This window comes from Syngnathus acus, chromosome 17, assembly GCF_901709675.1.
Source record: "Syngnathus acus chromosome 17, fSynAcu1.2, whole genome shotgun sequence".
NCBI classification, from domain to species: domain Eukaryota; kingdom Metazoa; phylum Chordata; class Actinopteri; order Syngnathiformes; family Syngnathidae; genus Syngnathus; species Syngnathus acus.
Genome location: NC_051102.1, coordinates 3,273,725 through 3,297,359, shown reverse-complemented (window position 1 = coordinate 3,297,359; position 23,635 = coordinate 3,273,725). Strand labels below are relative to the sequence as shown.

The window sequence follows — 23,635 nt, the reverse complement described above, 5'->3', positions numbered from 1 at the left end:
ATCAAATTGTGATCCAACCAAACGAATCAAATCATTTCATTTTGAAATGAACAGTCCTTGAAATCGTATGGGGATGAGTATTGAATCATCTTTTACACATTAACTTGTGTTAATATTTTTGTTATTCTTTCGATGACTAATTTGTCTATACAAATAAATGATTGGAAAATTGAAAATCTTTTTTATGACAGATTGAGATAGGCTGTTGCTATACCAAACAATCTAACGCTCTGCATTATGGAAACACGCCGGCAACCTTGGCTCAATTGCAATGTCACAGTTTTTGTATGATTTGTGTTTTTACTATGCTGAAAGGGCCTTAGAATAAGTAATTATACTTCAATTTTCAATGGGACTTTTGAGGTTTCAGTTTGGCACATTACAATTATAATGCAATCATTTGTATGCACTGTAAGCATTGTGACATTGGCTTTACAATGAAATGTTACATAAGCAGGATATAGACAGTCAGGAATAAAATGGGTGGATGTGATGAAGATGAGGAGGTACTCATTAACTGAATGTACTGAGGTAGCTTCATGTCAACGGTAAATTGACAATATGGTCTGCAACTCATACCATACTGTCACACGCATGGACGCGAATTACGAACCATTGTTGAATAAATGGTATAATTACTGCAACGCATAGCACAACAGCGAGTTACAGCCAGACATGACAAACTAACTGCGCACTGTCTACTAATTAAACTTCCCGACTTTCCCATGACCTGCTATAATCACGATTCTTCAGAATTCTCACTTTAAAGTCATAATTCTGAGAAAAAATGTCAGAATCCTGGCACCCGCCCCTTTTTTTTCTTTCCTTCACTGGCCCTATGATGCTCTTCTGTACATGTTCGAACATGTGGTCACAAAGTAATAAAAAAAAAAAGAAATGGCTGGGGAGTATGAATGTTCACCCAACATTGTCCCACAACAATACCATCATGGGATCCACAATACATTATGCACACACACACAGGACACATTGGTTATGGTTGGTTGTGGGGGAAAAAAGCAAATGAAATGAGTGCAAAACAAAACAGTATTGGGCAGAAACCAGAGAGAAAAAAATGAAAGACTCAGGAAAATGCAACCTGCGTTATGAGCTGGTAGAATAAAAATACATACAGCCTTTCTCATCTGCCTTGTCTTTGTTAGAATACAAATCATTACTTTTAACAAAGTGAAGATATTCAAGTAGGTTAGGGCATGTCAGCTATATGATGATGATATGATGATTTTTGTCTTGGACAGTGGCATTATTACATTTAAATTCAGACTGACAAGCTGAAATGATGCAACCTTTCACCCGAATGAACAAATCAAATCAAAAGTGACATTCTGATTATCCAATTGCCTTGTGTTGTGCTTTTCTCTTTCCTTGGAAAATAACAATATTGTATACATTGCAAAAACCATTTAAAAAATGGAAGCTACTTTGGGTAAGGGCTGTATTTGACTAAATGAGAAAATTACATTGTGTGATCATGTGCTTACTTTAACATCCCAGCATTCCCTGAATGTGTGTTTTTTTTTAGGTTGGGATAGTTAGGAAAGAGGTGGAAATGCACTATATGCAGTGATCCCTCGCTACTTCGCGTTTCGTTTATCCCGCCTTCACTACATCGCGAATTTTTTTTTCAAATTAAAAAAAAACATTTAAAAGTCAAAATAAGACTTCTAAATTGAGGGAACGTGTCTAACCTTTAGGACAATGTAGTATTGCTCCCAATGTTCGTTTACATTCCTTTAGAAGTCCGTTTTCGCGTGTTAGCACGATCGCGAATTAGCATCTTTCCGCTAACTCGTTAGCCTGCCCAGTACTTCTTGTTGGTGACCGTACTTCGCGTATTTCACTTATCGCGGGTGGTTTTTGGAACCAATCATCCGCAATAAACGAGGGATTACTGTATGCCTCACTTCTTGATTTTGTCTACAATACCTATTGTAGCTTTTCCAGATGTCTGGGGAAATTTTCGTTAGATTCCCATACGAGGAAAGTATGGAATGTTTAAGTGTTACTTAAATTATCACCTGAACTATATTCAAAAGTTTGCGATGGCATATACGTTTGACCCTGGAAGATGTATTCTATTTCAAATATCATCACTGTGGGAGTCAGGAAGTGAGAGGGCCGGGGGACAACCTGCTCAACTTGTGGCCTATTATCTTAAGTCTTTTCAAGTCAGCAGTACCATCCCATTCAATTCCACAAGGGGCATGGCAAGTCACAGTAGTTAAACCCCCTTTTGAGTTTGTAAACAATGTGGCATCATTTTGGGCTTAGCTGGAGGCAAAATGATTTAGCATGCTTGAAAACGCAAGTTGGCATATTTCAACTTCACTTTGCCTCCAGTTTACACTGACGTCATCATGACGTAGGCCATAAAGGGGTCCATATATTTGCACACAAATTCGTACAGACGCGCACGCACGCACACACAGACACACACGGTATTGTGCAAAGTCTTAGGCCACCTTGAGCTTTCTTCTTCTAATGATCTTGTTTTTTACAGCAGCCATCAATCTGAACAGGATAAAAAAAAAAAATAGCTGACCAATCGTCATGAAAATGAGTAAAGGACGGGCAGACCAAGGAAGAACTTTGTTGGTGATACTTAGGTTTAGTTATTTTTCTTCACAGCTTGGCCTTGTTTGAGGCCTGTGTTTTACTCACCAACATTGTACTTACTAAAACAACATCTGTAATGGTGATCTAAGACTTTTGGACATACAGAACAAGAATAACAATGACTTCAGTACCCACTACTGATCTGAAAAGGTAAGAAAATGCTGCATGTTGTATAGAAGTATTGTACATCCCGGTTGCTTCGATTTGGCGTTGCAAGCGCTTCCTTCCTGGCTGTATCTTTTGGATTCTCCACGCGTCATTTCTTTTCAAATGGCATCCACCACAGTCCTCAATTCTGCTGCTCTCGTTCACAAGGTGGAACTTCAGCTCACTTAAGTGTAGAAAGCTGTTCTTTATTGTGGACTTGAGGTGCCAGGAAGGGTTTTTTTTCCCCCATGGCAATCGGCGAGTTGGAGAGAGAGAGGCTGTGGATCTTTGTGTTCAACTTTTTGTTCCACCCTTTCTTTCAGCCAGGTTTGACAACTGTAAATAAGTGCTACTTTAACCATTGTCTTCAAGTACTTGACCTTCTTCTTCTAGAATGAGCTAAGACGATTAAAAGTCTGCACTTGTGGAGAGACTACTGTGCCATCTACTGTATGAGGCGCTCCACATCTTCAATATTTCCAAGGAAACGTTTTGGCACTAGGAAAAGGGAACAGATATTGTCGTCAAATTGATGAGAGGTGTACACAACATCACGTCATCAGAACTCTCTAATATGAGGACACCTGCACAGTAAGACATACATGAGTTTTTCAAGTTTTGAATCAGGGAATCAGGGAATCTTTCCTCAGAAATTCAAGTGTCACATAGGTATACACGTGTAACATCTGATGACTTGGACCCTGGAGGGATAAGGATATCCCTATGGATTTGTTGAACTCAGCCCAAGTCACGTAAGTCTCTTGGGGTTTTTGAGTTTTTCAGTACTCTGTTGATATGCAAGGCGGCTCGGTGGCGCACTGGGTAGCACGTCCGCCTCACAGTTAGGAGGGTGCGGGTTCGATTCCACCTCCGGCCCTCCCTGTGTGGAGTTTGCATGTTCTCCCCGGGCCCGCGTGGGTTTTCTCCGGGCACTCCGGTTTCCTCCCACATCCCAAAGACATGCTTGGTAGGCGATTGAAGGCTCCAAATTGTCCCTAGGTGTGAGTGCGAGTGCAAATGGTTGTTTGTCTCTGTGTGCCCTGTGATTGGCTGGCGACCGGTTCAGGGTGTCCCCCGCCTACTGCCCGATGACGGCTGGGATAGGCTCCAGCACTCCCGCGACCCCCGTGGGGACTAAGCGGTTCAGAAAATGGATGGATGGATGTTGATATGCATTTTTTTAATACCACACAGGATTTCCCTGATGAACCCAAGTAAAAATAACCAGACAAGTAAAAATACAAAGGAGATAGTGATGAGCTTCACCTCTCCTCTGATTGTTGGATTTTTCATTGGAAGGTCACTGAGTTGACGAAGAAAGTAGGGGGAGAGAGATGAAATGGGGAGTCACGTGCCACAGTCTGTTTTGCTGATTCTGGCTGCTGGGTGGAGTTAAGAGAGCATTATAATGTGGTTTCATACTCCAACCTTTCTTGTACCAGGGCATCATCTTTATACTGCAGCCGTGGAGGAGTCAGCGAGCAATCTATGGCCAAAATTGCCTTTCGTATACTACGGTCGAGGACGTGGCGCTCCCAGGCTGGGTAGCGGTTCCGACAGAGATCAATCTTGATGACGGTCTCATCGAGGCGAGGCGCACGAGATGATGGAGTAGATGGCACGGTGTGTCGCACCTGAAACACTGGCATGCAACCATCCCTTTCCGTATATTTTGCAGCGTCGCGCTCTAATGTTGTGGTGGCTCCCCGGTTGGAGCGCAGAGAATTGGTGCCACCCTCAGACGGTAGTGTGGAGAACTGAGTCGTGGCATCCAGATCAAGGCGCTGGCAGCTTGGCGAGTGACCAAAACGAGGCCCGTTTGGATGGAAAAAAGCATAGTACATGAGCAAGAAAACCACCCCTGTGAGGAAACTACTGAAGATGACACAGAGTGCTGGCACAGCAAAGGAGTCAGTGGGGTGAGGTAAGCGGTAGATGTACCACAATGCACTGAGAGCCGCATTCTCCACCAGTATCACCAGGTAGTAGATGAAAAGACGACACCTGTGCAACGACACAAAATAGAGAATAACTTTATTATTTTTAATTAGGATGTTCTCCCTCATACAGTATACAGTGATCCCTCGCTACTTTGCGTTTCGTTTATCGCGGCTTCACTACATCGCGGATTTTTTTTCCAAATTAAAAAGACATTTAAAAGTAAAAAAAAAAAACTTCTAAATTGAGGAAACGTGTCTAACCTTTAGGACAATGTAGTATTGCTCCGAATGTTCGTTTACATTCCTTTAGAAGTCCGTGTTAGCACGATCGCGAATTAGCATCTTTCCGCTAACTCGTTAGCCTGCCCAGTACTTCTTGTTGGTGACCGTACTTCGCAGATTTCACTTATCGCGAGTGGTTTTTGGAACCACTAATGGGACGTCAAACGCTGCGCGTTCGCATCTCTTCTCGGGGTTGTGCTAATGGGACGTCAAACGCTGCGCGTTCGCTTCTCTTCCGGGGGGGGGGGGGTGCTAAGGGGACGTCAAACGCTGCGCGTTCGCTTCTCTTCCGGGGGGGGGGGGGGGGGGTGCTAATGGCACGTCAAACGCTTTGTGTGGCGGGCTCCATCTAGTGTGGAAACTGAGAAGTGCAACAGAGTTGAGCTCAAGCTTCTTGTGCGGGCCATATTTAATTATGTTTTCAGAATTTGCTGCGGGCCAATAAAAACTGGACCGCGGGCCGCACTTGGCCCGCGGGCCGTAGTTTGGAGACCCCTGATCTAGATGGACGCTTGATTTTGAAAAAAAAATCAAAATTCTTTTGGCTGTCTACCAGCAATAATAATAACTGTAAATATGATTATTTTTAGATTATTAATAAGCATACTTCTCACCTTGTCCGTCCCTCCTTAACATTGAACCAGGAAAAGATGTAGATAATGCCCACCACCATGTCAAACACAATTTCTTCCCACTTGCTGATGCAAAAGTCCGTCTCACAGTGGACAATCCAGAAGGTCATGATGCACCAGTGTAGCACGATGAAGATGCCAAAGTAAAGTTGGAAAACGGACGCAAACAGGGCAAAAGTGATGACCCTTGCGGCGATAGTGAAGAAGTGCCAGCAGAACTGAATGATGACAGCTAGGTAGGTGATGGGCTTCTTGTCATCCCGAGATTCTCGCAGGGCCTTCTGATAGGAGGCAAGGGCCCAGGCAAGGGAGACGAGGGAGGCTGCTGCTGTCATACCTGAGACACAAACACATTTCGCATTGTCTCCATGACGGAGGTGTTTGCTGAAGCTTAGCACAAACAAATAATGAAGTATTTTCCCCATCAGTCATACTGCATTCAACTCTGAATAAGAGGGATGAATCTACTGTGAAAATGACAAGACACTTATTTTCATCTGCTGGTGAGCACAAATACAAATGTTCTTTTTTTTTTTGGCACAATATAAGCTTTTAATACGATTTAAACATTGTGTGCTTTATGTCCAGCACATCATATATTTAGGATTAACGACAAGATGAAGAAAGCTTTTTGAATGATCTGGCCTGAGAATTTCTGCTGGGTAAACTAAACAGGCCGGAAAGATTTTTTTTTTTTGAGAGGAAAACATAATCACCACAAATGAAAATAAAGCTGCTAGAATGGTCCAGCCAATCACATGTTCTAAAGATCTAAAGAGATATATTTTAAATGTAACTCATTTTCTATGAAGTACAGAATAAGGAGATGATGATTACAATGATGATGAGATTCCCAGATTAAGTGTAATTTGAGGTCAACATTTAGAGGTTGCCTGTTGCAGAGATTTTTCTCTTACCTTGCACAGCCTGAAGTTTGTGTGTCTGTATTATGATGCACAATTGTAGCACCAACTGTGGAGCGCTCTCGAGAAAAGTGGCCAGTAGATGCAGCATGCTCACGTCTGCAAACTCATAGATCATCCTCCAATGGTAACGCCACCGGTCAGTGTCAGAACTCTGACGACTCCGAATGCCCAGATAAATAGTATGGAGGTACCTGTAAAATAAAAAATAATAATAATAAAAATAATAATAATACCAGAATTTTGGTGATGAATTAAATGTTGTGAAAATACTGCAATGATTTTTTTTTTTTTTTTGCATTTGTGACTTGCATTCTCTGTCTTGTCCTCTGCCTTTACCTCCTACACATATTTCATGATCTCTTATCACCAATATATTCCGGCATTTAGCAGTCAGCTAACGGGCCAAGAAATTAAATGCCATTGTCAATAAATATTCTGAAAATATAATCTGGTGCGAGGGTATCAAAGCTGTAGCATGTTCTCTGCTCCCACTTGTCTCATTGTGTGTTTATGTGTGCAGAGACTGAGCTGACTGTCTGCTCTGCCATTCTAGCTACATTCGCAATTTAACCGAAGGTGTCCCAGTTCTGACTGCTTGTCACATCCAGTGAAGAGGAAAGTGATGTCTCATTTTCATTTCAGCCTCGCACTAAGGCCATCCGTATCAGAACAGTCACTATTACCATGGCAACACCATTTCATCCATCCAGCATATTCTCTCTCAAGTAGCAGCTGACATTTATCAAGCATTACAGTACTGCAATTTAATCATTCATCCATTTAAATCGATTTGGAAATTTTGTGCAGTGCAATAGTGATACCCGCTCATTTCATCAAGTGTGAGTGTGAAGCTGGTCTGTTAGTCAGCATTCGATGAACTGTGTAAAGTAATATTCTATAAATTGTGAGATGCTTTCTTCTATGACCCAAGAGATTATAAAAGTGCAGTCAGGTATTATTGTTATACTGAAGGACCATTGTAAATTGCGTACTATAAAGACATCTGTGATTATTCCCTTAATCCATCAATTGTCCAACACTTCTATTTTTTTTTCTATTAAGAGTGCCATATAATGTATTATCTAACTAAGAAGGTTGATTTTGAAGGTAATAAACACCGTGTGGCTAATCCGGCTAATTTGAAAAGGTGAAAATGTTTAATGCGTTATGAACGCTACTCCATAGTGTATCGTGGTCAGAGAGACCTCTGCAAAATGGTTATGAATAATGCAAGAAGTGGATACACCTTTCACACACTCGCACACGGACACACACACGCATACATGGTGAAATATTTAATGCAGTTGGGATTCCCTGATGCAGATACTTTACCATGACGGCTTTGAACAGCTGCTGTTAAACTGCAGTCACACCCCCCTCCTTAAATCACCATGACAACTCAAACTTAGTGTTGCAACAAAGCAGGCTCGCTTAACAAACCCATTAGTTCCATGAGTACTAATGTGTGTACTGATGCCCTGTGCGTATATCAAATACATACTACATAATTAATAAAGAAATTAATTGCAATAGATGCTCCTAAATGGATTGTGGCAGTACACTCACAGTGGTTAAACACAGCAGCGGTATGTACATTTGGAAGGAGTACGCCTAGATTACAAATTCATATTAAGTTCTGTACAAGCAGAAAGGTACAGAGGGATGAGATATTGATGTGCTTTCACAAAATAGGCCATATGTGTGATGTGATCATGTGGGAACAAAACTGGCAGATACAGTAGAAGGTTGCAGATCCAATCTGGTGTGTTGATCATGTTTATAATTTGTTAAGAGAACAGTGGCCCCGAAAGGATCTTGCATCCATCCATTTTGTATTCCGGGAGCTGGAGCTAATCCCAATTGACTTTGCTCGAAACGGACCAGACCCTGCACGGGTCGACAGTCCGTCACAGGGAATGTACACCTATACGTGAATGTACTACTACAATTACAAGACAACAGTCATTAAATAATTTAACAGCACAGACACTCTGAGTAAAATAGTCTGTCATCAAGTGACCAAAACAGAGACTTGGCTGCAGGGATACCATTAAAAGAAAAACTATATATGCATGTAAAAAGGATTGCCTTAACTATATTATAAGAACTAAGGCTGCATTAGAAATAATAATGTGCATTTACCTTTATTGATCCAAGTAATATGAAAATGATGACCCATATCACATCTTAAGGGTTGAATGTTACGCAGCATTTAGCTACCTAATAAATGTGGGCGTGTCTAACATCTGGCACCCATTTAAAATTTATGATCCGACTTAAGGTGATCAGGAAGTCATGAGGTGTGTGTGACAATCAACTCCTATATCTGACCCAAAAGTAGAATGCACAGCAGCACCGTTTATTAAAGGTTCCTAGTTTACCTTAATGGCAAGAGGTGAAAGCATCCCATAACGTTTGCTCTGTGTGTTGGTGTAGAAGGGCAAAGATGGCAGCTGCATGCCAAGCTAGCATCGGTATCGTTCTTAGTTCTAGGGCATTTAGATTCCAAGAGGTTTGTCGCGGTCATTTGTTCATTCTGCTCAAGTGCACATCCATCCACACAAGCATCCTACCTCCATATCTGGCCCAGCTGGAAGATGTGGATGAGAGACTGAGAGAACCACATACACAAGGAGTATGAGGCCGAGCGTTTCCGAGTCCGGCTTCCCATGGCGGTGCTGTTGGTGCTGTTGTTCGTAGTGTTCTTACTCGCGGTCGACGCCTGTCTCTGCGGCGTGGTCGGGGGATGCTGAGCGCTCACATCAGCGTGTGAGGCCGAGCCACTCAGCAGCTTATTACCGTCCATGTGCGAGCAATCGGCGGCGGATTCCGTCGCCTCCTCTGTGCTGAAATCGTGAACGAACCATCTGAAGCTAAAGAGCTGCACCGAGAAGGAACCCAGTACGACGAAGAAGAGCGTCAGGCCGAACCACCAGTAGTCTCGCTGGAGGTAATAGTCGACTGACAGCCACACATCAGTGCCCACATCGGCCACATACACGGCCACTGCGGCGACTATCCACAGGCAGTCCCACACCGTATATTTCTGCTGCTCCCTGCCCAAGCGAAGACAAGCCGTGTTGGAGCCCCCGCCGCCACAACAACGCGATTCCCCGTTAACGAAGTCAGCGTCCCCGGCGCCAGCGGAGTCAGGCTGGCAGCCCGGGTGGAGCCCTTGAACCGAGCCGGAGTACTCCGAGTTCTGCAGGGGCGTGAAGGCCACGTCGCTCTTCTTCATCTTCAGGACCCCGTCCGATTTAGCAGCCATTGTTACCAGCTTGTAATAACACTAGTCTATTATTTCGCCCACCTCTCTCCTCCACCCCTGTCTCCTCTCACCGTCGACACCCTTCTGCGCGTCTCCTCCTCTTCTGTCCCCCACCACCTCCTCCTCCTTTCTGGGCAGGAGCGGCTCCGCTACACAGGCGACAGGTCATAATCCACAATAAAAAACAAAAAACAAAAGGAGGATTTGAGTTGACATCTTTCAAATCACATATTAAGTGCGTTTCTTTAAAACGGACCTCGGCTGACATTTAAAGCTGGGTTTTTCCGTTTTATGCCTGGAAGATCATCCGCTCAAGTTGTGCTTCCACGGGTGGAACCCGCAAGGCCAACGAAGCAGATGAGGCGACGATGAGAGCCTGAAGAAGAGGAAGCCTGCAGCCACCAGCTTTTTCAATGGGAGCGACCAGAAACTATGACATCATCTCTCCCTGACTGTCTTCCCCCTCCACGGTTTGCGGTGAAATGATCTGTTTTTCCTTTGTAAAAATTATTATATATATTCTCAAATGCCGTGGTGCAAATGTAGTGATTTAGATGGTGACATCAAAACATTGAAATTAATTAATTTGAATTACGAAGGATATTTTTTCTCTCAGTCCTTGCACCACAGAATCCAACAGTACATATGCTTTGGATTTATTTTGTTGCAATCTATAATCCACTAGATGTCCCTTTAACACTTTACACTTCAACATTACTTCAATTTGATTTAATGATTCATCAAAAAACAATACAACATTCCGCTGCTTAATTACATTGTATTGTAGTCTCAATATAGACTGTTGCCTCGCCATATTGCGGTTCACTTTTCGCGGACTCGCTGTTTCACAGATTTTTTTTTTGGTCCGCGTGTCATGCTTTTATTTATTTTTCTACAGCGTAGGAACGGAGCGCACTCAGTGGTTCTATCTACAACATATGGTGCTCAAAGTGCTTTACAAAGGCTTTGTCTACACATAGCCAGGCTTTAAAAAAACAAAAAAAAATTCCCCCTTTCTGTGTTAGTTTCAAAAAGCCACATCTACACCAAACCAACTGGTGAGTGGGAATAAAGGTGTAGATGAGGCACATTTCTCTAACTTTACGAATTATTAATCACTATCTAGAAATCTAAAATCCATGTCATGTGAATATTGAAATCTTGACAGACTGGCTGACGGACAGTCCTAAAATATAGAATTCACTGGTAACAACTGTCCACAGCCAAACAAGGATCTAGAGATATCTGCAAATCTCCACTTTGTTTGGCGTTTTCAGAAAAATGTTATTTAAAGAAATCCCCGGGGAAGTGTGGATGACAGGTCAAACCACAAAATATATCTCCTATTTGTAAAATCCCTGGCTATGTGTGTCTTATATTCACCCATTGACATACCCTTTCAAACCAGCAATGTGTTCTCCATCCTGATCTGTCCGGAGGGATAAATTCGTAGTTACAGATAGCACCAAGGTTTTTCCTCAGTGTTTTTTTTTCCTTGCCGATGTAACAATGCAGCCGTTAACCCCACAAGGGTGCCGTTTGTTAACGCCACGACTCCCACAGCCATCATTTGACAGTTCTCAAGCTTTGATGTGCTGTTGTTGTGACTCTGTTGACATGGATTAATGATGTTTCTGCTCTTTCAACTTCTCCTGTGTTATATATATTATAAATACAGCTGATACCCCCCACCCCCTGAAATATGATTAGACTTCCCACCCACACACCACCAGGCGCCAGACCAGATAAATGACTTTTGGAAAATTTACGATTGTTCCCCCTTATTTCCCCACACCTCTCATAGGGAACATACTGTATAATAAATGTTAATGAGCATTTTCTGAAGAAATTGGGGGGTGTTGGGTAATATTTGTTGTTTTGTGGCGCCCTTGAGCTATGCACAAGAAAAAAAAAACTTGCTTTGCCATTGCATGAGCGATGGAATGGGGCTCTTGTTATTTCTTGCGTGGGACTTTGTCACCCAGCGGGACTTCTTCCATTAGTTTCTGCAGAAAAATTACAGAAATATTTGGTATGTTGACTCACTCAGCCATCTCACAATCACACCAACCACGCTCACCTCAAGCAGTCTGCTGAAGTAGGTGAATCCATCCTCTGCATCCCTGCGGGTGTCATCTACTTTGTACCTCCTGCAGGCTAGCAGCAGTTCATTGGAGCTGTAGAGTCGGGCTGGGTCGATGGAGTAGCCGTTGATCAAGCTGACCAAGTACTCTCTATAATGCTTTCTGGATAGTAGCACACCATCACAAAAGTAAAGTCGTATTTAAGATGGATGAATGGGAACTTTGCAAAGTGACAATACAAAGAGGCTGAGTACAGACAGTGACTGCAGAGAGCAGCTATAATTCACATTTAGGTGAGCCTTTTTAATAGAAAGTTGAAATAAATTCATATAATGACTATCATATATTGACTATCATTCATCACATGAAATTACGGGAGTTATTATATCTTTGCATTATGCCTCCGTGAGTAGCAATAAAAAGATTTCATACTCGCACAGTCCAGCATGTCCAGTTTGGGTCTGTGCTCCACAGGCCGAGTCAGGTTGCTGGCCTCCATCATCCTTCTGCTCAATCACGCCACATAGCCCTTGGAAAGATAAAACAAAGTGTGTGATTATGATGTCTAATATCAAAGTGATGATCAAAGATAAACATTTTTTTTCCAACTTGATGAAAAAGTGCATATGTGTTTGAACGTTCCCTTGGATTCACTTCTTACAATTCTGTGTGCATGTGTTAGCTGGATAATGCAAGAGCCTATCTAATTTTTGATGTAGATCTAGATAAAGGTGCATATTCAGGATTTTTTTTCTAGTCTACCATGTTTGGGGCCCTGTTGTGGCCTCTTCGAATAGTATGAATACATTTTTCCAACCTATTATTGGTGGTGAGTCGGTTCATCTACCTGTCTCTGTTCCAAGAGGGGGCTCAGTATTGTATGCGACACCATTGTTCTATCAAGAGAAAAAAGAAAATATTTGTAATTTACTAATTCATAGTGACAGTAACTATTTAACGATCTCAAATGGTTTCATCTCTCTCTCTTTCTTTTTTATTTACAATATTATGATCATCAAACACAAAACAAGTAAAATAAAAAATCCTTCATGACTGGTTTATTATAGGAGAAAGCAGAAATATTTTATACAGTTTGGTAACAACGAGTATGTGTTTTGGCTCCTTTTTTAAACTATTTTAAGGACTGACTTTATCAAATGTTACGTTTCTGCTCCCCACCTTCTTGATTTTGCGCCTTCACATAATATCTTATAAAGAAGATCAAGAAGCACCTCTCTGTGAAAAGTCTATCAAGGGAGACACTGCCAGTGAAGGATGTTTTACTTATTCATCCACTCACCATAATGTGAGTAGATTGCCACTTTGTCCATCATGTAAATAGATTGCAAAATATCGGAATCAGACACCTGCAATAAAGCCTGGAGTCTCAAAGGTTCCCAGTCTCTCAAATAGAAGAGACAATCCCTGGGGTGATGAGCATGTAGTCCAGATACAGTGCACTCATCCACAGCGCACGTCTAGCAACAAAAACAGAAAAGTGTCTGTGTTAAATAGAATTATTTGGGATGAAAAAAACCCCGCAATATTCATAGTACTTGTGAACAGTTGATTCAACTGAATGGTGATTTTGCAAACTTACAGTATGGAATGGGTTGTTGCAACCACTGCAGAACTGGTAACGACACTGAGAGCAGCAGAAGTGCATGCAGCCTCCTTTCGACAGCGCATACTGGAAGCGGCAGTTCGGACAAGCTTGAAAGAGAAGGATCCATTAAAGCAGGTTGCGTTGGTCGATAATTATATTATTATTATTATAAAAATTAATTGACAGTGTTTGAGGGGTTAAACAGTGAGGCCTTAAGTTGGACAAGAGAGGCTGGATGTAGTATTTTCTTTTTTGAAAGTCGTTAAAGCAGGACTACAATCACAATGATGTGATCTGCGTTCTGGAGAGACAATTACGTCGAGAAGATTTTCTTAATGTGCTTTCTAATGAACAACAGTTACAACTTTTTTAAAAGCAAGCCTGTCTTTGGCATTAATACAAGTTGATTGGAGTAGCATAGAAGAATATAGAAGAATCCTTTCCAACTGGGACACTTCAATTGGTTTGGAGCTCTTGTCTCGGAAGGGGACAATTTTCAGTTACCGTATTTTCCGCACCATAAGGCACACTTAAAAGCCTTTAATTTTCTCAAAACCCCAAGATTTGCCTTTTAATTAAGGTGCGCCTTTTGTGCAGACTGAATTTCAAAGTGTGTAAATGTTGTAAGTATATTGTTAGTGTATTTGTGATTGTGTATGTGACACGCACTTATGCCGTTGTCTCGTAAATAGCCAGCTAGGCCTTGTTTCTGATACTCTGGATCATTTTCTCTCTTCCAGGACTGGTATTGTTCACAGGATAAACCAGCGTGCTGAGATTCCCACTGCACCCAGGAAAGAGAAAAAAAAAAAGTAAAGCGTAGGAACAGTTCCCACTAGCTTGATGAAGTTCCTTTGTCCGTATGGCAAATTAGTGTGGGGAAACCGAGTGCTCAACTGCCTAAGCTGTTCTTACAACTGCTTAGCGTCTGATCACTACATAAACGTGACTTCGTTTTTGTCTGTCTTACATTGGGACACCTACTCTGCTGCAGTAAGACCAACAGAGCCTTTTGACAATTTTATAACGCTTACAATTTACAGGGCTGGCTCAGATGTGTGCAGAATTTGTGTCATTACTTACAGGCTTTTTGCACTGAGCACAAAAACTGTTGCGGCACTGAAAACAGGTGACTTTAAGCTGGTCACCATCATAGATGAACCCATACGAACACTGTAAAGAAGAGAGGTGGATGATGTTGATCATGGATACTTTTTTTTTGTCTCTCCAAGTGCATAATGACTCTTGAAGAACTTACATGGCAGCACCACAGGAACTTTGGATCCTTGATAAGGGCCTGCTCTGTCAGTTTCTTATGGAAGAGCTCATATACTTCAGGTTCCAGGCATTCTCTCAACTGAAATACACATTTATATTGACAGATACATGCTATTATAATGTGAACATATACAGTACTCTACACATGGGTAAATACTACGCAGGATAATGTTGAAATAGTATCAACTAATTTCTATTTGGAAGAATGTATTACAGCATTAAAGGAATAATTTTGTTCTGCCTATGGTATGGTATTTGGGATCATGGCTGTTCTTACACACTGCACATGTATCTATGTAGTAACTGCAGATGTTTTCTGAAGAGAATTGAAGATAATAATAATAATAATAATTTTTAAAATAATTGTATACCGTATTTTCCGGACTATAAGGCGCACCGGACTATAAGGCGCACCTTCAATGAATGGCCCATTTTAAAACTTTGTCCTTATATAAGGCGCACCGGACTATAAGGCGCACCATTAATGCATCATGTCAGATTTTTAATCCAAATCAAATCATTCTCCATTTTATCTTTTTCATTTCAACCTCAGACGCAACAAATTACTTTATAATCACAAAATAATGATCCATAGTATTTTTGATTAATGATTCATAGTCTTCAGCGGGCCACTTATGATTTATTTTATGACACAATGCTTCGGGCCAGTTTAAATTTAGGAATTTGGTCCATATATAAGGCGCACTGGACTATAAGGCGCACTGTAGGCTTTTGAGAAAATTTTAGGTTTTTAGGTGTGCCTTATAGTCCGGAAAATACGGTATATATATAAAATTATTACAAATATTAATAATAACAATTTCTTTTTATAAGGTGAAGTTACACGCACCTGCTCAGTCTGTTTAAGATCAGGGGATGTTTGAGAATAATTGTCAATTTTTTTGTATATGTGAAGCCCTTTGAGACTTGTTTGTGATTTAGGGCTATATAAATAAACTTGACTTGACTAAATGACTAACATGCATGTGTGACATTGTTCAGCAATACTTGCATATCTCATTAAGCATGCCTGTGGGATCTAAATGCTGGAAGTAGGGCCACTCACGCTGACGCAACCTTTGCGATAACCCCGATTCCCTGAACTGTCATTTCTTTTCCACTAAGTCTCTACAACCATCGAGCCACTGTAAAGCAGCTATATAGCGATACCATAGCTACTCCCACCAGTAGCACTGACAGCTTCTTTAATGGTGATATTAAAACATCGAAATAAAATCTACCTGGATATCCAAGGTGGAGAAGTAGCTGTTGAGATCCTCAGGGTCATTGATGTCAGGCTCCCAACAGACTGGACACACCATGTCTCGGATATGTTTGTCCCTAACAGCGATGGTGAAATGCTGCTGGAAACAATCACAACACACAGAACACTGGCACGATGTCAGGGACTGCATCTGAAAAGAGGAGAAGAAATATTTTGAAGTGCATTCATCCGTGTTAACATGTTGCAGCCTTCTACTGACTCATCTACACATCAACAAAAAGAGAATGACACAATTACCTTACTATGGGGGAAAACAGAAAGGCAGATGGGACATTCTTTGGCCAGGACTCTTTTGATGAACTCCCTGTCATGAGACTCCCGTACGGCCTGTACTACATCCTCCAGAGAGTAGGAGGCATTGTGCTCCTGAAGAAGAGATAGTGCCAGCTCACAGCGGCCCCAGCTGGGTAGATCATATACGGCTAGTAACCTCCGACATATACGCTGAAAGTGGAAGATCACTTGACAGTTAAGTTGACAGACACAAGACAAATAAAGACTGTAACTTTCAAATAACCATCTCACCTGTTTGTCAGGGTGATTGATATCAACTGCTGGCTCAGGCTCGTCACTCCAGATACGTTCATGAAAGGGTTCCAGAAGGGGGCGCTGCAGAGAAGCCAGTGCCGCTCTGACCTCCCCTCCACTCTTCCTCAATACCTCATGACAATGAGCCTCGTCAGTAAAGCCCAACGAGCACAGCATCTTTACCTGGGGGAAGCAAGTGACAATAAATGTTACACCAGTATCAAGGTGCAGTGTATTTCTAGCAAAGTTAACAATTTGTTACTTTTTTGAGTCTGTCTCGAAGGGCTTGTCTGGCAGCCCTTTCAGAATCACCTCCTGTTGTCAGCCAGGCCTGCTTGGCTTCTGCTCTAGAAAGTTGGACTGCAACTTTTCCAGAATCCTCAGTGGGAGCCTCACACGACCTGTTCTGTGTTGAGAGTACAGCTGATTCGAAAAGGCATAGTACCGTTGTTTTCTCCACATTATGCATCGCCACACAGCAGCTTTAGTAGATTTACTTGACTGTGTCATTTCACACTTGATGTGTGAGGCAATCCTCAAGAAACACAAACGCCTTCAAAGTACATTTACCATAAATCCCCGCTTCGCGTGATTCACTTCAATTTCAATTGGCTGCAGACTTGAATGAGTTTTGTTGGGTTTGCTTGTGTCACATACAAACTGATGGGAGAGCATCGCTGACAACAAGCTGATCTTGTCCAGTTGCTGAGGCAGCTCGGACTTCAACCATTTGCAAGGCAGAATGCTGGTGTTTTTAGCGACCTTAATGCATGTGTACACCTCCTCAGGGCTGATGCCATTCTTCTCCCCATCCTGCCATTGACAGAAGAAGGAAATGCTACAGACTACAATACAAATACATGGGAGCGTGCAATGTATTACTCGAATCAGCTGTATTAGCTTCAGCCCGTCCTCCTTCATTTGCCGCTGCCTACAGGAGTTTGGGTCTTCTTGCGTCAGTTCTTTGGGTTTGACTGACAGAGCAGGGACCCGTCTGACCGGGGAGGGAGGGCGGAGTTTTGACGGCAGAGGTGCAGGCTCCGGACGAGCGAGGTCACACATCTCACAAACTGTGGCAGGTGAGTAGTTAAGATATGTACAAAACTGACACACCCACTGGCCAGAGAGACGTATGATGACAAGATGATCAAAAAACAAAACACAGAAAACATTTGCCATTAAAAATGTGCGTGATTAAATGCAAGTCAACATTTCAAACTCTTAAATCCTTCAGGATTCCCACCTGGCTGTCAGGATCCCCAGGCATGCCCAGTACAGGCGCTGGTGGTCTGGGTGGGGTGATAGGAGGGTGTGAAGGGGTAACCGGAGGTCGTGTAGCCAAACGAGGTCTTTCGCACACTTCACACAGAATGCTGCTGGCTGCGTTGACCATAGTACAGCTCTTACACTGCCACTCTATATTAAAACATTAAAAATTATATTACCACATGCTTTCCGGAAATCAAGCACAACTTAATTCAAGTTAACAAATTTAAACACTTTGTAGCAATTCCCTCAAAAATATCAGCTATGAAAGACCAGTACCAAAAAAATGAAAGAAAATCAATCACTTTTATAATCAATTGAGGAGGTCATTATACATTTGATTTTCAAAGTCATGACAACCCTTTAACAGAAAGCACAACTATGATGTGTTCCGCAATGACACCCCTCATCTACAGAGGATTTTATAATATAGCGAAACAAACACTGGGATGAAAACAATCAGATTACAAACATTGTGGGTGGTACCACTCGATGAAACAGACCTGAGATGGTAGCTGGTGGAGATTCATCCGCAGCGGAGCCGAGTGATTCACAGCGAGGGCACTCGCAATCCTCACACAGCACATCTTGGGATGAGTTGACTTTTGTGCAGTGAAGGCAATGCCAGGTGGAAGAACTGAAAGTGGAAGGCATAACAGTAGTCAATTAATTATATAGATTAGAGCATAGGTGTCAAACTCAAGGCCCGGGGGCCAGATGAGGCCCGCCACATTATTTTATGTGGCCCGTGAAGACAAATTATGCATCGACTTTGTGTCATTACGAAAATGACAATTTTTAAAAAAAAATAGCGCTATTGCTAATAATTTTGATACCCATTTATCTTTTAAACTATTTGAACAGTTTTTACTAGTCTCTGATTTCAAAACTAGTTATTCATCAGATTGTTGTGTAGCCTATAGACGACGTCGTATATAACGGCCCTCCGAGGGAAACTATGACACCAATGACAAAAACGAGTTTGACACACCTGGATTAGAGTCTCAACAGACCTATAAAGATTATTTCAGTCACAGCAATTTTTCCAATGGTTACATACAACGACACCAAGCAATGCTGTGTCAATAATAGATTTATATTTCATTTAAATTCATCAACCTTACTGATTTTATGGCGTTTAGAAGGTAATATAGGTCATGTCGAAATGATCAACAAGGGAGATGAGTACCAGTAAATGTCTTCCATGTTGTCAGTGCTGACACATGCTGTATTCCCTTTAGGCTTTTTAGGATTAAAAGACCTAAGTGTTGTTTGAATCTTGGGGTTGAACTATTATACAATATTTACACAAAACTTCCAATTCAGAGCCAATTATATGCGTAACATATACCGCGTAATGTATTCAGTCTAACCTTTTACTATTTTCACTTTTAGACGTGGCGGAAGAAATGGAAGATGTGACAGCAGTTCGACGGTGCTTGGCCCTTTCAGGGTAGGAATGGTATAGTCTGTCGCACTCGGAACACATGCCTTGGAGGCAAGTCAGACAGTGGACAGTGATGCGAAATATTCCACAGAGGGTGCAGTTCTCTGAAAGGCAAAATAAACAATGGCATTAGCATTATAGCTCCAAATAACTTTTTTGTCTTTAAGAAGCAATTGTGCTAATCAATGACTTATTTTTTCCAAGGGAAAAAGGTTTTTACTAAACAATAAAAAATACACAAATATAATGAGTTGAACATTGAATATTTCAGCACTGGATTATCCTGGCAGCTTTTTGAACATCACATTTTCATCATTTTATACAAATATTTTTAAATATACACATCATTGTTTGCACAATGTAAACTACTGTAATGTGTTCACCGCTAAGAAATAATTCAGCGCAGTAAAGCTGATATTATGTCTCCTCACCTGGGTGTTTCTTGAAGGGAGGGAACAAGACCTGAATGGGCCTGAGACTTTGATGGTTGGAAGAGAGTGAGCGAGCTTGGTTGCTCTCCCTCATGGAGTGATGGTGAAGAGGGAAGGCAAGCGACTTGGATTGGCTGTCCGAATGATTTTTGCGACAGCTGAAAGATGAACGGCTGACCACAGCATCTGTGTTCAGACCTACATCCTAAACATAGAGAAAATATTAGGTGATATTTAATGCCCTTCCTCTACAGGCTTGGGATCAAGTGAAAATCACCATTGCTGACCTTGTGTCGTAGAGTAGGAATGATTCTCTCATAGAATTCCGGATGAGGATGCGTCTCCTGGGATGAAATAAAACAAACAAACATGTTTTTTAAAATAAAAAGTCAAAACTGATACAACTTTCAACACAACAATTTGATACTTTTTTATTAAAACAATTGTTTTTATACATTTATAGTGAAAGAAGGAAAGATTTGGGGGATCTCAATGATTTTCCAAACACAACCACATTCTGGATAGGATAAACATGTACTGAGACAAAAGGGCACACCTTGATAAGCATTTCTAGCTCCATCCTTAGGCTCATCACCTCCAGAGTTATTGCTGCAACTTTGCCAACATCAGGATCTGTGACATCCTCGGGGAAGCTGAGCCCATCTGGCTGCTGATTGGAGTAACCGTAGAGACAAAGCACTGCCCTTCCTCCCTGGAAGAAGAGAGAGAAGATAATCAAAGGTTTGTTATGGTTTGTTTGTTTGTTATGATTTAGTACATTGGCTGAGAAAAGATGGGATGACATTTGCATGATATTGAATACCTGGTACATTTTCATCAACATCCTTTCAATTGTTTATGTTGTTAAATACTTGAAATACATTTGTAATTTGTAGATTATTCAGATTTGTAAAGTTTAGTCCTCCAGTCCATATGTGTATGTTACCTGGATAGCATCAACGGTGGCCCTGAACACTGGATTGTTGTGCTTGACAGTTCTCCAGAATTTAGGTCTGTTGGGATTTGTTAAATTACATCCATACTTTTCCAGGATGTTCAAAGCTGTAGATAAGCGCTGCAGTGATGCAAGTGTCTGAAGAGAGGACAAGAAATATGGAGTAGTCACTAAACAGATTTGAGATTAAAAAAATAAATACAATAATTTAAGTGCTGTCATCAAAACAAAACACACACTATTAGAAGCCCAATTTCTTCACAGATGGAACATGAGGACACTGTTTTGGCATGTGTGAATGAATGCAATCCAATTTATGTTACCTCTTTTCTGTTGCTACCAAAGCTGTTTTCTATCACCATAGTTTCAGCAGCAATGTGGTGGTATTTGGAACATGGCGGTAAAGGAAGATTAGCCATAACCATCACACCAGCTCGGACATCCACCACCCTGCCGCCTGAGTATAGACACACTTCCGCCTGACTCCGGGCCTCCTGCAGCTGTTCCGATAGGGAGGGCATCCTACATATGCGGTATGAAATAAAAGAAAATCATCTTTTCAGACACTAGGTGACAATAGAACATGGCAAACTCAGCCAGGAAACAATATGCATTGCCTCCTGTGACGTAATGAGATGGGGGGGGGGGGAAGTGCTCCAAAAGTGGGTGGACCAGTTTGCCATAAATCTCATCCCCCAAAATCCCTTAAATCACTACAGATTCTTTTAGTGGCACGGATTTTAGTGCTGACATCATTTTTGCACATACACTTATCATATACGTGCCAATGTTCAGATCGCTGGATTGTCTCTTTAAGACGCGTTGATTTACGACGCATTGACAATCCGTTATTTAATCGATTGAAGACACATCATAATATGCTACAGGCAACAGTCCGCAAATTAAACCCTTAGATGGAATTGTGTGTATCATTTTTTTTGTTATGAGCGTCATTTCATAGTGCAGATTGGAACGTGTTTGCTATAGCAAGCTACTAATGCAAACGTAAGGAATCACGGTCGGCTGTGTTTTACAACATAAGGCAGTATATTTGAGCGCAGCTGCCTACCTTTTAGTCACAACAACACCGTAGAAAAAACGGAGAGATTCCGCGGTCCTCGGTATTGAGGTGCAATATTTTCGGGGTCTGAGAAAATAAGAGCGGAAGCAGGTGCGTGCGTTCGTGACGTCATACGCCAGAGATGCTAACGTAAATATTACTGCCACACAATAATTATGAATAAAAGTCAGATCGAATATCAAATACTGCAGCACACTTTGCGTGTAATTTTATGTTTCATTGTTTCATTTCTTTGATTTTGGTGATCCTTATATTTGTCAAAAAAAAAAGAAGAAATATACACCACACAGTAATAGGCCATTCAGACACATTTTTTTATTTTGCATGTATCAGTAAATGGATGAAAAGTCACTATTCACTATGTATATGTTGATTCTCGCACCTGACTAATCATAACATTCCTGTTAAAACACAAAAACAATAACATCTGGAAAACAGAAAAATGTAGAGAGAAAAAATCCATGGTTTGTTGACTACAGTATTTGCAATATTTAGATGATAGTAACACTAGCAAATGCAATTGGAACATGTGGTTGTGTACATGTTTGTTGTCAAAAAGACTATAGTTGTACTTTTGAAGTTAACTGAACAATAATATGAAATTACACTGCGACCTCTTTTTAATGATTGTATAGTTTGAGGTCATCAGTTAATAATGTTATTTATTATGCCACAGTTAGACTTATTAATCGATTTAGAATCCGATCAAACCATAATATATTCATTTATGGATGCTGTAGTTAATACACACATATAAATACACTTGTAAGATACACTGCATTTAGATCAGCAGTGCAATTCAAATATATTGTACTCTCTCAGAGAAACTTACCTTACTAGCAAATGCAGAGGAAATTGCGGCACAGTGAGGTTAAAACTGTAGGCGATGTTACTAGTTGAGTCATAATGAGGTTAAGTGAAGTACTGTACAACAAAATCAAAGAGGATTTGCATATCAACATATTGTGTCCATTGAACAAGAAAAAAAAAAAAGAAAACAACTCTTAGTCTACAATTTTTCTTCCACCTTCTCATAAATTGTCTATTTATGAAAAGGCACCCATGTTTGAATATATCTATAGATGTCAACAAGAAAATGCAGCGCCATTGTCTTTTTAAAAACACAGTGAATCACTGTTATTAGACAGAAAAAATGTCAATCTATAGACTGGGTTCGAATTTACACACAAGTCATGTTTTATGTGTTGATACCCGTGATCAAACTATATTTTCTCTCGCTAAGTCATTTTGTCCATACAAGTAAATCTGATAAATGTCAGCTATGCATTCATTTGAACGTGCAATGCAGCATTCATTAATTTTGAACATGCAATCATTTAAGGGGAACGCTTTCACAATAAAATAACCCCCCAACACACACACACAAGAATATAATTACAACATGCTGCAGGGTGTAGCCTTGGTTAGCACCTCTGGCATCAGTATTTGAATGTGAGACACTAAAAGAAATATAAGAATATTTGCATCTACACTAAGCAAACATTGGGCAGAGCACTGCATTTACTGCTTGTGTTTCTTGACCTATAATTTTTGATGCTCCAATGTCTCCAACAACTAAAATTGCCAAAAATGATTCAAACTGAAATGACAATGATGGCAAAAGTACAATAAACATGATTCGATTAAAAGACATAGATAAGTCTCATAGAGACCAGATTGTTTAGGTACATGCACAAGTGCACTTACTAACACATGATGGGCAAATGTCTTGTCTATGGAATGTGTCAAGGCCCCTTGATTTGTTATGACTGTTCATGACAGGAGCCTCCGACCTGGGACTCAGGCAGAGTTTAATGACTCCCTCCATAGTTTTATCTTTTG

General features: G+C 41.1%; 2 protein-coding genes across 3 annotated transcripts; both read right to left on the bottom strand.

Moving 5' to 3' along the window:
• Positions 1–1,906: 1,906 nt before the first annotated feature.
• Positions 1,907–10,456, bottom strand: xkr4 (XK related 4). 2 transcript variants are annotated; one of them, XR_005100870.1, is made up of 5 exons: positions 9,138–10,456; positions 6,556–6,755; positions 5,621–5,975; positions 4,051–4,788; positions 1,907–3,282 (listed from the first exon to the last, which is right to left on the bottom strand). XR_005100870.1 is itself a non-coding variant. In XM_037276229.1 (4 exons), the coding sequence occupies exons 1-4, from the start codon at positions 9,830–9,832 to the stop codon at positions 4,188–4,190; spliced, it is 1,851 nt and encodes a 616-aa protein (XP_037132124.1). In that variant the 5' UTR covers positions 9,833–10,456; the 3' UTR covers positions 3,960–4,187. The 2 variants fall into 2 exon arrangements, 1 of the variants encoding a protein (XP_037132124.1); XM_037276229.1 differs by lacking the exon at positions 1,907–3,282 and having other exon boundaries at positions 3,960–4,788.
• Positions 10,457–10,550: 94 nt separating this feature from the next.
• On the bottom strand, positions 10,551–21,895 carry LOC119137149 (E3 ubiquitin-protein ligase RNF31). Its single transcript, XM_037276228.1, has 24 exons — positions 21,782–21,895; positions 21,036–21,234; positions 20,704–20,850; positions 20,314–20,469; positions 20,045–20,101; positions 19,758–19,962; positions 19,253–19,430; positions 18,383–18,516; positions 17,857–18,029; positions 17,496–17,729; positions 17,271–17,426; positions 16,876–17,019; positions 16,611–16,796; positions 16,323–16,529; positions 16,042–16,215; positions 14,781–14,879; positions 14,606–14,695; positions 14,192–14,306; positions 13,517–13,629; positions 13,284–13,394; positions 12,764–12,812; positions 12,349–12,445; positions 11,913–12,078; positions 10,551–11,838 (listed from the first exon to the last, which is right to left on the bottom strand). The coding sequence occupies exons 2-24, from the start codon at positions 21,231–21,233 to the stop codon at positions 11,788–11,790; spliced, it is 3,240 nt and encodes a 1,079-aa protein (XP_037132123.1). The 5' UTR covers position 21,234; positions 21,782–21,895; the 3' UTR covers positions 10,551–11,787.
• Between the last annotated feature and the right edge of the window lie 1,740 nt (positions 21,896–23,635).